Genomic DNA, 16,774 nt, shown 5'->3' with positions numbered 1-16,774 from the left:
CTGTATTCTGTAATACATTTGCAGCCATGCCCAAAGTCTTTGTATATTGTAAGTGAGTTAGCCCCAATAGGAGCCATAAGCGCTCTGGGAAAATCAAGATTTGGGTACAGTTTAACTTAAACCTACAATATTACCATGTTCTTCTTTCAGTTAAAAGGTAAGTTCTGTTTTACTAAAAAAAGAGAGTTCTGTCTTAGCCTTTACCTAGAAAGTGTTTATGTGTTTGTGTGTATTCAATAAGATTAATTTGAATAAATTGTGGATGTATATTCAAAAAGCTAATCTCCTTAATTCACAATGCATTCATGCTCCTGCCTGTTCTACTTTGCTGAAGAACTATATATATTTTAAGCCTAGATGGGCATAACAATGCTAAGTACATTACCTTTTTAAGAGCAATTTCAGTAAATGCCAACTTCAAGTTAGCCTAGCATTTAAAAAAAAATCTTTCTATAGTTAGTTTTCCCAATCCTGCTATAGGCTATAAAACACCGAGATTAGACGGTTGTGAGTTTTTTCTCCTTTTTGAAAGGAATTTCCTTTATAGCTGTTGCTTCAAAGCATGATATTATACCTTAATTGAATACTTAGGTCAAGTTCTTCTGCAACATTTTGGACTTCATTTCTATCTCTATTACATCTCTCAAGTGCTCTTGATTTTGTACAAATGTTATCATTAAAATAAGCCAAATCAGATAAGGATATCCATGGGCCCATCACTGTAGCACATTCACAAGGCAGCACATTCAAAACTGAATAAATCATTTTAAGTTCTTAACAGCACCTGGCTGATAGCTTGTGAAAATGTTTGTTTCCGGCAGCTTATTAATAGTGTTACAGATTTAAGAGGATGCTACATTATAGGAGACATAAGATATTTACCTTGAAAGTAATAGTGATGTTATGTAGAAGCTAATTAAATTACACTTAAATTATTGTAGCTTAGGGAGATGTCATAAGATGGTGCAGAAGAAGAGATTTAATTCTTTATTGATAATCATGGATTGGCTCATGCAAAATTGAGATCTGGGCTGCAGAATTCCATTTATTGAGTTTTTATATCCTTCACATTGATTTGTCTTAATCACTATAAAAATATTTCTTAGTAGGACTTTTGGGGGAAGCTTTGATTAATAGTGTATGGTAACTGGTCTTCCACTGATGGTACTCCCAAGTACAGTAATAGGAGTACCATCAGTCACTATGAGAAATGTAAAAATCCTAGAACCAGTAGCTTGGAGTGTTAGAAACCTGGTAGTTGACCCTCTCTAACATGCTAAAGCTGATCCTACTTCTCAGTGCCAATTCATATATCCTTGGACAAGGATATTTGGAGAAGGCCTTCAAGAAGCAATGGTCTATAACTGTGATGGTGAACATATGGCATGCTTGCTGGAAGTGGCACCGGTGCATCGGCCAGCTGATTTTCACATGCACAGGTGCATTGGAAACTGGAAGAACAGCTGGCCAGTGCGCATTCACACACCAGAAGATGACGGGGGCCAGATGGCTGTTCTGGGACACCCGAGCCGGCCAGGTGCTCCGGACCGCAAATGCACCGCAGGCTGGGGCAGCGCAAGAAGCCAGCTCGGGTGTGGGTGGGTGGGAAGCCCTGGTGACTGCCCCAGGAGGGCCGGAGGAGAACATAGCTCCTCATGCATGGAGACACACCGGCCAGGAGGCAGTCACACTCCCTTGGAAGAAGTGGCAGGAGACAGGGGGTCTGTGTTGGCTTTTTTTGAGGCCGGGAAGGGGCTCTGGCTTTCCAGTGGAGGGAGGCAGCATTCCCTGCCAAACTTTCTCTCCATGTCCAGAGCTGTGTAAGCAGGTAATCAGTGGGGATGTCCCACCACCCTGACAGGGACCAGGGGGCAGGCAGGAAGCACAAGGACCCCCAAAAGGGAAGGTGGAGCCAGCGCATGTATGCCAGACAGCTGATCTTCATGCAAGCCAGAAACTGGCAGATCAGGTGGCATGCACGCACCAAAAGCCAGAAGATTATCTGGGTTTTGGTGTACGTGCACACGCGCACATACTCAGTGCCAAAAAGGTTCACCATCACTGGTCTATAATCATTTGTTAGTCATACTTACAAGTTCACATTTCTTCTTAGAAAAAATGCTATGCACTGGTATACTTTTAAAATTGAGAAGTCTGAACAATTGAGCCAATGTAGCATATTCCACAATGACCAGGGACGTGCAGTCACTAGAGGCAAGAGAGGCAGAGCCTCACCAGTCTCCTCAGGAAAAAGTAAGAAATTTAAATATATTTTTTAAAATAATTAAAGCCAAGATAGTTGCTACCAGATTCCAGCTCACAGTGGCTTGGTGTCTGCTTAGTGTTAACCAAAGCAGGAGGCGAGAGAACTCGGGGCCTCTTTTCCATAAGGAATTTTTCGCCTTCTAAAAGTTAATAAAGAGTTAAAAGGCAAAGAAGTTCAGATGGAAAAGAGGCACTAATTCTCCCGCCTCCTGATTTGGAAGCAGCCAATCGTGTCTTCTTGAGCACGCTTACGTTGGGCGGGGCGTGCTTCAGAGGAGAGAGGAGTGGGCGAGAAGGAGGAGGCTGCCTCTTTGCTGCAGATCTGGGCGCTTGGCGGCTCCGCAATGCAAAGTGCCCCACCATCCCCGATGCTGCCGCCCGCTGCCCCGGCCTGCTTCTCCAGGCTCCGCCGCTGGAAGTCCCGGATCGCCTCTGGGGGAAGGCTGGGTGAGAAGCGGAGCGAAGCTTCTCTGCGGCCTCCCGGCGCTGCCCAAAGGCTCTTGCAGGAGCATGTGTCAGCGGCCGGCGGCCTGGAGCGGCACAGCCAGGGCCGCTCCAGGCCGCCGGCTGCTGACACGTGCTCCTGCAAGAGCCTCTGGGCAGCGCCGGGAGGCCGCAGAGAAGCTTTGTTCCGTTTTTCACTCAGCCTTCCCCCAGAGGCGATCTGGGACTTCCAGCGGCGGAGCTTGGAGAAGCAGCGGACGCAGGCCGGGACAGCGGGGGGGGGCAGCGGGGCAGCGGGAGCCACCAAGCGCCTTTGCTGCAGACCCGGGCGCTTGGTTGCTCCCGCAATGCAAATTCCCCCCCCCCTGCCGAGGCCGACCGCTGCCCTGCTGAGCCTCACCAGGTAACAACCTCACCGCACGTCACTGACAATGACATATACATAAGTAGCTCCACTCCCCCATTATACTGAGGCAATCTCACTTTCCTAATTAAAAGATTGGATTTTTCCTCCTCTTTGTGCATTAAACCACTTTTTTCCTGTTTTGACTATTATATTTGAAAGTCACCTTCACCTCCATCTGGGCTAATTCTGAACCAAGCTCCTTTGTGATCTGAATCAATAGTTTTACAACTCAACGTGTGAATGTCTGAGAATTTTTTCACCTCATCAAATTAACTATTTTCTCTGGCAACATTATAATGATGTGATTAGACAAAAGAGTCATTAGGAAAAATGTTTCTATCCCAAATGCCTTTTATTTTTGCCCAAATCGTGATGTGTAACAGTCACCTGCCCCAAGATCACCCCCGTAAGATGGTTTAAACAGCACATTCTGCAAGTTATCATTTGTGTAATATTCTATCCTGTTTCCTCTTGTGACTGCATGTCAGTTGTAGGAAATATGTGTAGCAAACATTTCTGTAATGATTCAGTGGGAATTTAGCACAATAGTTTCCTATAATGTTGACAGGGTGTGTTTATTAGACTGGGCTGTTTCTGGATCCAGTCCAATGGGATACAAACTCCCACTGAAATGTGCAAGAACCTGTCTTTGTACATATTTTGCTCATTCTTATAGGGCTTGTCTGGTTCTTCATTTATTATCATTGGCAGAACCAACAACATACTTACAGTTTCAGCTGTATACATATAAATGCAGATAGTCCTTGCTGAACAATTTGTTCAAAGTTACGATGACGCTGAATGAATAGTAGTTAAGACCAGGCTTCAACGTCATAGTCACATAATCAAAACCGAAGCACTTGGTAGCCTGCCCACATTTACAATTGCAATGTGTGCTGCAAATCCCTCCCCCTGCCTATGCCCCCCCACATCTTTGCCCTTTTGACTAATATGCACTCTACCCTCTATCTGCCACACCTTCCGCCCTAAGCTGAACTTTGCTATCTTCCACTGCTGAAGGGGCACACCCAGTTGAGGCAGCTGCTGGCCCTTTGCGAGGTAACTTGAAAAGTTTTTGGTCTACAATGCACCATTTCACCCAGTGCAGACATAAAAGTATTAGTAATATATAGATTGTGAATCCAGTTACCATTATCTAAGGACTTCTTTTTTGAGAACATACCTATACAAATGGCAGAAGGAGAGCTGAATAACTGTGTAGTAATTAAAAATCAGAAGACATCTTATAATATCTTTATAGAGTAATACAATAAAATTCTAGCTGGCTAGCGAGATAGGTGGCATAGAATATGGTAGGGTAGGTAGGATAGGATAGAATAGAATAGAATAGAATAGAACTCTTTATTGGCCAAGTATGATTGGACGCACAAGGAATTTGTTTTCGATGCATAAGTTCTCAGTGTACCTAAAAGCTATAAGTGATCAATCATCATCATTGTCATCATAAAAATGCATTCATCATACATCATAACACTTAGTGATAGCCATAGGATACTAAATAAGCAATCAACATAAAACATACTAGGAAACTAAATAAAACGATATAAATCGGAAAGATACAAGCAACAAAGTTATAGTCATAAATAGAAAAGGAGATAGGTAATAAGAAACATGAGAATAGTAATACAGTCTTAAGGAATAGTTTGACAGTGTTGTGGGAATTAGCACCTACCTCCCAGAAAAATGAAATATTTTGGGAAATATTAAAAAGGCAGAATATTATATTTCTCTAAATGAGAATTAGAGAAACCTGTTTTTAGAGGCAGGAAGTAGCCCCAGGTCTTTCTTAATAGCTCACAGCAGTTGCCAGTATGTAAGAGATAAAGTTCTTATTGAAAGAAGAAGACAAATTCATAAGCAAAGCAAATACTGCAGGCAGAGATCCATTCAAGACAGGCTATTTCAAAACTGTTTGCAGCAACGTTTGACAGCTAACAAAGGCAGAGTAATAGGATCAGAAGCAGCCCCTCACCCAAGATCCAACACAGGATGAAAGCCACTAGGCACAATAGGAATTGCCCAACAACCTTTGAGAAAACAAGCCCCTTCATTGTACCATATCAGAGCAGTCCAAACTTCATCTGGGAGCTCAGACAACTAGCGATTGATCAGATTAGCTCAGACAATCACCTAGGATTTGCATTTCCTCTTTTGCCTATAGAACCTGTATATGTTTTCCATCTATGGGAGTTGTCCTCAACTTATGACAAGAAGGGAGCTCAAAAACTGCATGATCAGTCATTACTGTTTTAAATCAAGTCTCCACATGACTAAATTCGATTTTACAATCGTTTTGCAACAGTTATTAAGTGAATCACATGGTGGTAAATCCAAATGCAGATTATCCAGTGGCTGTTTTTTCCCATTTTTTTAAAAAAAAATTGCCTCAAAACAATTAAAATATTTCAAACTGCAATCATCTAACCATTGGATGCTGCAAAGGATTATATGGTGACATTAGTGTAGGATTGGTGTGACTGTTGTAACTAAGAGGACAGGTCATAAGTAACCTCACCCTCTTCCCTTAGTGTTCTCAATAAAGTTACTTTTATTGATGTATTAGTAGGTGGTTCCAGCCTGACAGATTCTCCTGGGAACATCTGGGAAAGCCTGCTGGGCTTCATCCAGCTGTAAAGAAAGAACTGCCTCACATTGTTGCCAAGTGTCTTGGAGAGTAATTATCCTTCCCTTGGCCTATCACTCAAATATTACTAGCAAAACAACCTTCCTAGAAATTCCTCAAGTGGAATGAGAGGAAAAAGACCACCACCATCACCCTGCACTGTCTTTGGCTCCAGGCAGTTTATTTGAGGGTGGAATCCCAAGAGCTGCGGGGGACTCAAAGGCTACAATTCATGTTAATTTAGTTTTGCTACTTACATTGATCCTGGGATGATGGTTCCCACAGTAGAGGAGCTGGTTCAGTGTCAGCAAGAAGAGTTGCCCGTGCAGGTCCAAGTGCTGTGAAATTGAGAAAGAAAAAAACATGTTTGCTCATTTCTGAGAATCAAGAATCTCTCTGCCAAAGGATTTCTGGGCCCTTACCTTCAGAATAAAAATGAACTGCTCTGTGGTGGGAGACTGCCGAAGAAGGCTTCTGAGCATGAGGCCAAAGGCCTCCTCCAGCAACTTCTTCTCCACCCGAAAGGAAACATAAGAGATAATGCTAATACTTCAGGAGAACATTTTCCCATCCATGCAATCAGAAAGGAAATCCCAGAAATGTTGGTTAAAATGGTACCTCAGAAACATCGTCCTGTACCTCCAGGGTAGCCATTCAGTAAAAAACAGAAAGGTCCATCAGCCTGGATTCTATCGGTTCATCCATCGTTGGTGTGATCTTGCTGTGGGACTAAAAGGAGGAAGAGACATCAGTGCCCATATTAGTGAGCAAGCCTCAATTTCATTTTTCTCATAAGAATAGGATAAGATGGCTCAACTGAATGGCCTTCCCTTTCTTACTCACTGAGTACCCCAAACAGAGTTTCCTCACTCACTACAAATGTAACCAAAGACTGACCCGAGATTGTACATCAACAAGGCAGTTAATCTGGTTGTGAAGCTGTGATCCTGCAACAGAGCCTGCCAGGAAACAGAAGTGGAGAGAATCACAAAATTCAAGCTCAACCAAGTTGCTCCAGAACTTCTTCTTTGTCCCAGCCCGTTTTAATCTGCTATGTTGCTGCAACACCTCTCCTTTCAGTCCAAAGGAAAATTGCCCCCATGTTAAGGATCCTTTGGAGCCTTTTCTAAACCTTCTGATAATTCATAGTAGCTTTCCTTCTCTCCCTTTCCCCCTGATATCTCCCCATCCTCCTTGACTGCCACCCATTAACTCCTCCCCCTTCCCATCACATTTTTTTTTATTTCTGGGCATTGGGACCCTCATTTGTTCACTTTTCTTAAGGCGAAACAGTGCAGTGATCGCACTGAGTACCTGAAACTGCATTCTCTATACCCTCCCTCCCCAGTTCCCAGTATATAGATTTGAACATTCCCAGAAGAGTCTCATGGAAGCATAACAACTTGTGGAAAGTTAATGTGGATTCAGAAGCTTCGTGAGGAGGGGTGCTTGGGGGGTTGTCTGGGTTATTTTATTTCCTTAGCAGTTTAAATTACATTTTTATTCTCCACCCCTTTTTTTCCCAACCACTGGTAGAATGAGTTCCATGTTTGGTAATAATCTGTATCGTCTTTCTGTTTAATCTTCAGTGTAAGTCTGTGCTTTAACACAGGTCCACCATATGTGGTAATATATCCCTGTTTTTTGGTTACATGTCCAACATTTGCTAGACATTTTTTAAAACATTTTAGCTAACCTAGCAGGTGGTAAGTGCCATCTATAAAATATTTTATATAAGTTTTCCTTATAAGACATTGCTATTGTTAATTGATAATTACTTTCTCATAGGTTTTGCCATTTCTCTAATTCTATATTATATCTAAAGTCCCCCCCACACACTGTATCATTGTGTCTTTTTACTTGTCCATCCTCCATTTTCTGATTTAGTAAAAAAATAATAGCAATAGCAGCAATAGCAGTAGACTTATATACCGCTTCATAGGGCTTTCAGCCCTCTCTAAGCGGTTTACAGAGAGTCAGCATATTGCCCCCAACAATCTGGGTCCTCATTTTACCCACCTCGGAAGGATGGAAGGCTGAGTCAACCCTGAGCCGGTGAGATTTGAACCGCTGAACTGCTGATCTAGCAGTAGCCTGCAGTGCTGCATTTAACCACTGCGCCACCTTGGCTCCTTAAAAATGATATTTTTAAATTAGTTTTCAATAGAATTCAACAATATCTCATCAAAGGCAACTGTTTCCTTTATAAAAGCTGTACATTTTCATGTCTTTATCATATCTAGATTGTATTTGCAATTGAGGCCCACCGTGTTAATTTAATACCCTGGACCTCAAGTTCTTGCTTAGATTTTAATTTCTCTTCAATGTCAAAAATGTCTTTATATGTCACAATTTTTTCAAACTTCACCAGACTTGGTGAACACTTCCATCGTTGAGAGCCATTCTGGGATTCTTAAATAGATCTTAATTTTTATTTTTTCTCAGACAGATAATAGTGAGTATCTTATGTAGTTATTTTGAAAGTATCTATGAATTTTATTCTTCTCATACCATAAGAAAGCATGCCATCCCAGTTGTAGATCATGTCTTTCTAAATATAATAGTTTCTTGTTTCTGGGGGTTATCTATTCTTTTAGCCATGTTATAACACATCCTTGGTAATATAAAAACCAATCGGGTAGTCCACAATCCTCCATTTTCTTTAGATTCTTGTAACATTTTCAATTTAACTCTAGCTTTTTCCCTTGCCAAATAAATTTCAAGATCAATGTGTTCAAATCATCGAAGAATTTCTTGTTTGGAACAGAAAAAATAGTTTTGGTAGGATATTCATTTTTACAGTAGCAATCCTTCCCAACATTGATAGATGTAGATTCTCCATTTTTCTAAATCTAATTTTATTTGGTTAAATAATTTTATATTATTATCTACTTTTATGATTGCACATCTTGCTGTTAAATATATTCCCAGATATTTAACTTTCTTAACTATTTGAAAGTCCACTGTTTCTTCCAGTTGTTCTTTTTGTTTCTGTGTGAGGTTATAACTTTAGGTTTTTTCCCTCTGTTTATTTTCAGTCCTGCTACTTCTCCAAACTCCTCTATCTTTTTTAATAGTTTAGGAATTGTCTCCAACAGTTATTCTGCAATGAATACCAAATCATCTGGGAATGCTTGTAGTTTATATCTTTCCTCTCTTATCTCCATTCCTTTAATTTCTGTCTGATGTTCCTGTTCAAGAGTTCCAAAGTCAATATAAATAGTAAAGGTGATAGCGGATATCCTTGTCTTGTGCCTTTCTTTATATTAAAATTCTCTGTATAGTCCCCATTTACAATTACTGTTGTTGTTTGTTTATGGTATATCATCTTAATTACATTTATAATCTTTTCTCCAAAAAATGCAATTTAATTGATGTATCATAATTGCCAGCTTACTTTATCAAAAGCTTTCTGAGTATCTAAAAAAATTGCTGCCATTTGTTTTCCTTGGTGTATTTCATTTTATTTAAAGCAGCAATCCAATAAATATTCAGATAATTAATGTATCCATGGTAAATATAATTAAAAATCAAAACTGTAAAGAACACAGAGTACCAGCAGCAGTAATGGTAGAAGTACAACAAATATACAAGAATAAACAATGTTGAATTAATATTTTTAAACTTAGCAACAATTAACTATTCATGAAATAAATAGTTTAAAAGAAAGAACGTCTGGAACATGAAGAACGACCTTTGCTACCTTTGGTTACAAAGCATTAATTGAGAAACAGCACCTTGTGTTTGAGTTTTAAATTTTGTGTCATCTTTTTCTGTATTTAGGGTGAGGGCAGGGCAAGAGGAAATCATTTTGAATTTAGAGCTATTCCTCTTTGGGATAAATACAGTATTTGTAACATATTTTAAAGGAAGATGTTTGTACTGGTAATCATAACTTGAAGCTAATTATCAAACAGTAAATTCCCAGGTGCTAACCTGCTCCCAAAATCCTTTTTAAAAATTGTTATTTCCTGTGATTTGCAATGTAAATGGAAATTGCTTACTTTCTTTAAAGAGCAACATAAGATTATCATTAAAAAGTAATCATTTGTTCTGTTCTATGCAGTTCAGTGGACAAATGCCACCTCCCTGTGATCCTGTGTGCAAGATGGTTGAGTGGACGCTTACAGTGTGGGATCAACTGAACTTGTGTTTGTCACGGCTTGGTGCACCCGAAGCTCTTGTTGGGCCCAGACATTTTCTTTCTTGTCCAGTGATGCCTGGTCACAGTCATGCAATAGTGAAGTAGGTCTTTTATATAATTCTTATTAATGCCATCCCATCCTTTAAAACATTTTAATCTCCAGTATGTTCCAGCCCTCCAATTAATCACTCTTTGCTCAGTCATTAACCTGGTTAATATATTACTTTTGCCCAGGTAGAAATAGTTGGTGCTGGGACTGCGGAAGCTGCTGCTTGTGCAAAACCAGTTCTGCCATTGCCTGCTGCAGTGGATGTGGTCGCTCTATCAGTCACTGAGGCTGGATGTGGCTGATTGTCAGACTGGGAGGCTTGGACAAGGGCTTCGTGCACCTTGAGGGTCTCAAAAGCCCCCCCACATACACACATACATAAAATTGCATGGACTTGTCCAAGACAATCAAGAGTGGTTCAAAGATACCTAACTAGCTAACTAACTATTGGTAACTAACTAATTAACTAACATTTGTCACTAAATATTATTAAAAGTATATTAATCAGCAACATATATTTTAAGGGTATCATTCAATATACATTTATATGACGTGTAAAAGATAACCAAAATAAGATAAGGTAAGGTAACATTATGTAAGATGATAATAAGATGAGAGGAGAGGAGATAAGGATTTTAAATTTCAACATTTATATTTAATTATATTTTCAGAAAATTAGAACTCATAGTATTCATTAATTCATAGCTGCTATATGGATAATAAGTTCTGTTTTAGGAACCCCCCAAAATATAAAGATCTTTTTTTCACTTTTATCATTGATTTATATATCATTGTTAGTTTTTGAGGTTTGTGCAAATGCCGATATAGGATCTTAGACAAAATTCCACAAACCACAAATCTTAGTTTCCTATTAGAGAGTTTTTAAAAGCCCTTGCAGCAGAGTGTATCATTCAGCATACATTTATATGACATGTATAAAAGATAACCAAAATAAGATAAGGTAAGGTAAAGAACACTCTTGACCACTTGTGATCCCAGAGCTATATGCAGGCTCCCAAATCTAATAATCCAGAAGCCATCTAAATTTTGCTGCTGAATTTTATCATTTATTTTTACCCCAACATTTTTATTCATAAAACAATCCCAAAATATTAAGTTTTTAATACTAGTATATAATTTTTAAAACATTTAATAACTTTCAGTAAAATTTTATTTATTATCATTACTTCTATGCCGCTTCCAGCATATGACTCTAAGCAGCTTATAATGCAATTACAATACATCAAAATTATTAGTCATATTTAAATATTGACTGTTTAAAAAAAACTAGGGTCACTGTGCCAGACTGGATCAGATGGGTAGGGTTGAGATAAGCTTAACCAAATCTCTGACAGAATAGATGTTTCTTAAGCTGTTACTTTTTAATATTCTCAAAGGGAAAGCAGAAAATACTAGGAAGTAATTATACTAAAACATTTAATTACTTTAAATCAAATTCTAGCTTTTGCCTGATCTTGTTCATCAGAGATGAGTTGTGGTCCTTTGCTCCAAAGCGCTGGGCACTCCTGCCTTCCATTAGTAAGATGGATAGTATGGTGAGCAAGTTCTGCTTACTTTTGGCCATCATATCTAACACTGCTTTTAAGACTTCCCAATAGCTGAACTGTAGCATACAGATGGTTGTTATCAGAAGCCTCTCTGTCAAACTTTAAATTTGGAATAAGGATGGATCTTTTGGGAATTTTTGCTCTAAAGATGAAAAATTATATTTTAAGTCTCAGCATGTTATGGAAGAAAGAAAGTGGGAAAAAATCACTTTAGTAAGGATTTTTCAAAGGTGGTGAGTGACTGTCAGAAACAGTATTCTGTTTAAATATTAATTTTCTTGGTAAATAAAACAAGGTGCTAAGAATAAAAAATGGCAAAGCATGTGTTTATCCCACAAATGTCAGCATTGCTGATATACTATGCTTCAGAGGTGGGTTACTACCGGCTTTGGTACTGGTTCACTTCCCATGAACATTAGATGTATTAAAAAGTTCTAATACATCAATGCTTCTCTTTTTGGCTTTAATTCAGACTTTTTCCATTTCAATTTATAAGCTGGTCATAAGGAATATTTTGAAACACAGCCAAAAGGAGCTTTCTTAGAGGAATGGTTAACGTAACCACTTGCCTCTATCTGTCAGAAGAAGACTTATGGTTTTGTTAAGACTAGTAAATCTATCATAGCATAAGCTTTCAGCAGTGCACTTCATTAAATGTAAAATATTTTAGCCCAAGGTATCTCTTATAATGATCCACAAGCTTAGTTGTGAAATAAGGAGTTATAAACACTGAGGTTGGAGGAAAATTAAATGCAGGAAGTACAGCCTTCAGTTTAACTCTTCTCTTTGTGAAGAGAATTAATTCCCTCTTTGTGAATTAGGGAAGGCAGATTTGTTCAAATGCAACATACACAACAAAGTTAGTACCACTCCCTATTTTTCAATGAAATCCTTTTATAGTCTTGTCCCTCTCCCACCCACTCCCCAAAAGGGGGAGAACTCACATTTTTCTAAGTTACTTAAGAAATCCTAAATGCAAGAGCCAAAATCTGCCCAGCATTATTAGGAAAGTGTGAACTATAATGAGATTTATCTTTACTGGTATATAAGCAATGAAATGCTATAACTAACATTAAGTTTCCTGATATTTTTCACTTGTGTATACCTTGCTTTCTGTTTCAAAAATATTACTTTTGTGAAATAGTTGGGAACACTGTTATAATTTTCTGAGGCTTTTGTGTGTTTTAAATCAAAGTCATTCTCTAGCGTTGAAAAGCAATATTGTGGAGTAATACACAGGGGAGGACCCAAATACCTTATTTTTCTGAGTATAAGACGCACCGGAGTATAAGATGCATCAAGGTTTTGAAGAGGCAAATTAAAAAAAAAGTTTTTGCACTCTGCAAACCTCCCAAAAACGGCCCGTTTTTGGTGAAAAAGGGCATGAATAGCCCTTAGGAGGCTTGTAGAGTGTTTGGGGGGGGGGGCAAAAACAAGGAAAAACTGGCCCATTTTTTGTCCAAAAAAAAGGGCATTAGGAAGCTTATAGGGGCTGAGAGGGCAAAATTGAGCAAACGCCAGCCCATTTTTTTTGTCAAAAAAGGGAATTAGGAAGCTTATAGGGGCTGGGGAGGGGGGCAAGATTGAGTTAAAAATGGCCCATTTTTTTGCTAATTTCTGCCCTCCCCAATCCCCAGGAGCTCTCTGAAAGCCTCCTACATGCTATACATGGCTATTTTGGTGAAGGGGACAGGGTTTCAGGAGGCAAAAAAATGCTGTATTCAGTGTATAAGACACACGCAGATTTTCAGCCTCTTTTTTGAGGGAAAAAGGTGTGTCTTATATTCCAAAATACAGTAAGATTCTACCTTCACCATAGAAATGCTCTGCTTTACCTTGACTAATTATTCTTTTTTTGACCCGCCTATCTACTTCACAAATTAATTATTACAGGGGGAAAAAAGAATGGAGTGCTGTGTATGCAGCCACCTGAACTACTGAATAAAAGCATCCAATCAGGGTCAATCACCAGAGTTTTAGTATTCAGAGCTTTCAGACTCATGCTGGAGCCCATCCTCAGGCAACTTTTGGTGGAGAGAAGCCATAGTTTTTAAGTGAATAATTGCAGTTAAATCAGTAACTTGGTTGTTAAGTTAATTCGGCACAAGAAACCATTGGTTGTCCTCTGACACCACTGGGTGACATCGCCAGATCTCACTGCTTTAGCAGAGTAAGGAAAGTACTCAGAGATGATTCACACCCTGGTCAGTGTCTCTTTGCACTTCTACCATCAGGCAGAAGACATCAAAGTGTAGCCAGCCGAACAAACAGGTTTAAAGATAGTTTCTATCCTTGGGCTGTGAGACTTTTAAATGCAACCACAATCACTCCATGCACAGGCTAGTTTTTTTTCTTTTTCTTTCTTTTTTCGTTTCTGTTTTAATTTTGCACCAGTGAGGTTAAAACTAATTTCGTTGCATTTAAGTACAATGACAATAAAGATTATACTTATATTTAAGTGAATCTGACTTTTCCATTGACTTTGCTTGTCAGAAAGTTGCAAAAGTGATCACATGACCACAGTACGCCACAACAGTCATAAATACAGCGGGCAAGCATCCAAATTTTGATTGTGTGACTAGGTGGTGCAGTAACAGTTGTTAATGTTAAAAGCAGTCATAAGTCACTTTTTCCAGGCCCGTTATAATTTCAAATGGTTACTAAACAAACTCTTATAAGTCAAGGCCTACCTGTATTTGCCTTGATTCGTTCTAAATAAAAGTTGGAATATAATTCAATTTTTTTATAAAAAATGACCAACACATTCCTTTTCTATAATCCATTGGTTTTACAGACCAGGCCTTTTTGTGCCAGTACAATGTCAGAGTTCCCTTCCCCTTCAACAGCTTTGGACAACTAATTCCTTAGCAGTTTGAGGAATCAGTGCTTTGAGTCAGAGAGCATTTGATGCTGATTTATGACCCCAAACTGCAACTAATATTTTGTCAAAATTATGCTGCTTCTTTGAGTACTTTTTTTTAGTGGATCTCACTCTTGTTGGAAAAATAACAAAATAGACATGCTGCCACATTGAATGAACTACTATAGATAAAATCATTGTCATTTGAATAGCAAACTGGTGGTTAGAGCTGTGTTAGCACTGCCCTTTTATTTATATTTGCACCAGTATCTGGAAATGACAGTTATCTCTTCGTCCTATTTCTTTTTTTTATTGAAAATTTAAAAAACTTTTATAAATATTTATCTCCCCTTCCCCACCCTCCCCACCCAAACCCATCTCCCCCCCCCCCCAACTTCCCAGAGCAAATACAGGGTATAAATCTTTAACAATCATATTCTAAAGTAAACTAAAAAAACTTTAGCATCATCCTCACTTGTACTTTAACTCCTCTTTTGCTAGGCTAACTCTAAACAAATTATGTCATTCCTTGCTTCTTCAATCATAGGCTATCTGGAGTTTCTTAGTCCCATATTTATTTTGAATATAATCAATCCATCTTCTCCACTCCAGTTTATATTTCTTGTCTGAGTGATCCTTGAGATATGCTGATATTTTAGCCATCTCTGCTAAGTTTGTTACTTTTAATGTCCATTCTTGAATAGTAGGCAAATCTTCCTTCTGCCAGTATTGCGCCACCAATAGTCTTGCTGCCGTTGTTAGGTTCAAAATCAATTTAGTCTCTATAACAGTACAATCAGTAGTTATACCTAACAAGAATAACTGACGGGTAAACTTTATCCTCTTTTTAAAAATATCTTGCATAATCCACCATCCTATTTCTTTTTTCGTTTTGCTTCAAGGTGGATGTCAAAATTGTGGAATGCCATTATTGCTCCCCGAGTTCAAGAAGCAATTATCTCCAGAGCTTCCCTTAGAAGACCACCTGTCACACCTGGACAAATGGCAGTCAAAAAACGCCCAAGCCAAGGGCAGCAGGCAGTAGTGAAAGCTGCACTCAGCATCTTGTTAAATAAGGCAGTTCTGCATGGATGCCCTCTTCCCAGATCAGGTAAACTGTGGGAAATGTGTAAATCTCTGGAACATTTACTTTTGCTGTTGTGATCTTTAGTTTTCTTTGTATAAGTTTTTTTTGTTAATCCCTGGGATCATGAGCTTAGAATGAAAGTAAGGCCAGAATGAAACTAAGTGGGAAAAATACACTTTTAAACAAAAGACTTAATACCTTGACAATCACACTGCAGTTACTTAATACTTTGGCAACCACATTGGACCACAGTATTGTCACCTGCTTCTTGATATTCTTGATTTCCATTGTTACAGAAATGGAGCTGTACATTGCAGACTTTAAAGGAGGAAACTTTCCTCTCTCTATGGTATCAAACTATAAGAATTGCACCAAGAAAAAAGGAGAAAATGTTGCTTGGAGAAAAGCAAACACAAGTCCACGTAAGAAGTCACTCCACTCATCAGCCCAGTCCTGGAGTAAGGTAGAGGGAAGTGCAGAAGGTAAAATATTGGTGGAAATTGGGAGGCAACAGAGATAATTTATTTGGACACTTGAATGAAAACTCCTTATTGACATTTTAAAAACCCAGTTAAGGGCTTTCATTTTTTTTACCTTTTTTATCAGCTATGCTTAAAGTAACTTTGGAACATAAATTTTCATACTTGTCCAGGGATAGTTGTAACCCTGTTCAAAGATAGGGAAAAAAAGATGGGCATAAAATATGAGTTTTTGACTTACGATCCTTTCTCTCCCATAGGTATTAAATCAAATAATATATTGAAGGAAAATGGGAATAAAGTGTCTTCCTTAGAAAAAAAGTAAGTTTTATGTTTGCATGTGATGTCTGGTCCCTCCTCAAGGAGATTTAAGATTACAGTTTTTTAGCCATCGAATAAATCAATACATCGTACTTGTCACCTAGTGTATGTTTCTCCATTATTGCACAGAAATTATAGCAGTCAGTACATCTTACACAATTTTAGTATGATGGCTGGATTTTGTATTTAAGACCATGTTCTCTTTTGCAAAAATAAAAATCTTTCCAATAGTGCTAAAATATTGCAAAACTTTTTTAAAAATCAGTTGGGAAAATGTGAATATTTTATTGTGAATATCATATTGGAAAATTCTACTAAATTAAATTCTATTCTATTAGTATTCCAATATTAATGTGTGAGTGGGGGCAGTTTTAGAAATTCTTTGCTTGGTCTATTTGTTGATGGCTCGTGCAGTTTCTTGATTGGAATATTGTTTACTTGATCGTTGGTCTGAAATTCCCTGGCATTTTTGGACTTGGCCTGGTCTACGATTGTCATATTTTCCCA

At 38.5% G+C, this 16,774-nt stretch overlaps 1 protein-coding gene across 1 annotated transcript in view; it reads left to right on the top strand.

Moving 5' to 3' along the window:
- Window positions 1-16,774, top strand: part of CTTNBP2 (cortactin binding protein 2) — a 134,029-nt gene that overhangs the window by 105,035 nt on the left and 12,220 nt on the right. Inside the window, exons 17-20 of the mRNA XM_032221526.1 lie at window positions 9,826-10,004; window positions 15,283-15,491; window positions 15,764-15,949; window positions 16,207-16,267. Of these exons, the coding sequence (XP_032077417.1) occupies window positions 9,826-10,004; window positions 15,283-15,491; window positions 15,764-15,949; window positions 16,207-16,267 (635 nt within the window). The remainder of the gene's footprint in view (window positions 1-9,825; window positions 10,005-15,282; window positions 15,492-15,763; window positions 15,950-16,206; window positions 16,268-16,774) is intronic.

The sequence above is a fragment of the Thamnophis elegans genome, chromosome 7 (genome assembly GCF_009769535.1).
Source record: "Thamnophis elegans isolate rThaEle1 chromosome 7, rThaEle1.pri, whole genome shotgun sequence".
NCBI lineage: Eukaryota > Metazoa > Chordata > Lepidosauria > Squamata > Colubridae > Thamnophis > Thamnophis elegans.
This window is presented reverse-complemented; position numbering and strand designations above follow the sequence as displayed.